The 1,082-nt window shown below is 61.1% G+C and overlaps 1 protein-coding gene across 1 annotated transcript in view; it reads right to left on the reverse strand.

The window, feature by feature from the left end:
* Positions 1–1,082, reverse strand: part of BRD4 (bromodomain containing 4) — a 42,725-nt gene that overhangs the window by 6,103 nt on the left and 35,540 nt on the right. Inside the window, 2 exon segments of the mRNA XM_014547773.1 lie at positions 1–270; positions 840–1,080. The exon segment at positions 1–270 is cut by the window's left edge and continues 2 nt beyond it. Coding sequence (XP_014403259.1) covers positions 1–270; positions 840–1,080 — 511 coding nt within the window.

Raw genomic sequence — 1,082 nt, forward strand, 5'->3', positions numbered from 1 at the left:
CCTTCACGGAAGGGAGTAGAGGTGTGGGGGGCTGCACCTTCTGCAGCTGCTGCAGGTAGAGCTGCATCTGCATGGAGGTGAGGGGTGGGGTGGGTGGCTCCTCTTCCTCCTGCAGCAGCACTTGGGGTGGCTGGGCCATGGGGGGCTGTGGGAGCAGGGGCGGTTGGGCCAGAGCAGGCGACACAGCAGGGGGCCGGGCAGGCTTGGGGGGCAGGGCAGCAGCTCGGTTGCTGGGCCTCGATGGCTGCTGGGGCAGCGCGTTGTGCAAAGCTGGAAGGACACAACAGTGTGGCAGTGAGGCTCCCGTGGTCCTCAGCCTGGCCTTTCTACTCCATCCTGACCTTCTACCCCTCTGACAAGCACTCTCCCCACCCTCCTCAGGTTCTCACCATGTCCAGAACAAAGCCCTCACACCTGTACTGTCCTGGCAGGTGGCCTGTGCCTCCCACCTCCGTCCCTTCCTCCAGCTAGTCCCCGTCTTCAAGTCTCAAAGCAGGTATGTCCTGAATGCCGCCATCTGACCCTCCTATCTGGGAGTGTATGTGTCCCCATTTGTAACTGAGAGTTACAGAAGGGTCACATCTTTTTTCACCTGACAATGCCTGACCCAGCACAACTGACTCATTATCTTCTGTATCAAAGCACTAACTTTCTGCAAAGGCTATCCTGGGGTATCTTGTATAATTTCCACAATGGCCCCGAGAAGCTGCTGACATCCCCTTAGAGACAATGAAGCTGAGATGGGTTCCGAAGTTTGCCCCGAGTGCCCAGCGGCAGAATGGTGAGACCAGGGTGGGAAGGGGCCTCCCTGAACCTGGGCGGCTATGGCCACAGCTCACCTGGAGGAGAGACCACTGAGTGCTGGTTGAGATGAGGCGGAGTGCTGTGCTCGGGTGGCTGGGGGAGATGAGGGGGCAGCTCGGGCTGCGGCAGGTGCAGGATGGGTTGGGTGAAGTGGCCGATGGGGTCGAAGACGCTGCCTGGGAGCTGCGGCTCCAGGACGGGCACCTGGGCGGCGATGAAGGGCGGGGGCGAGGACTTCATCGTGGGGGCAGTCTGCTGTGGCATGGAGGGTGGGGGTG

Source organism: Myotis brandtii, unplaced genomic scaffold (assembly GCF_000412655.1).
Source record: "Myotis brandtii unplaced genomic scaffold, ASM41265v1 scaffold485, whole genome shotgun sequence".
NCBI classification, from domain to species: domain Eukaryota; kingdom Metazoa; phylum Chordata; class Mammalia; order Chiroptera; family Vespertilionidae; genus Myotis; species Myotis brandtii.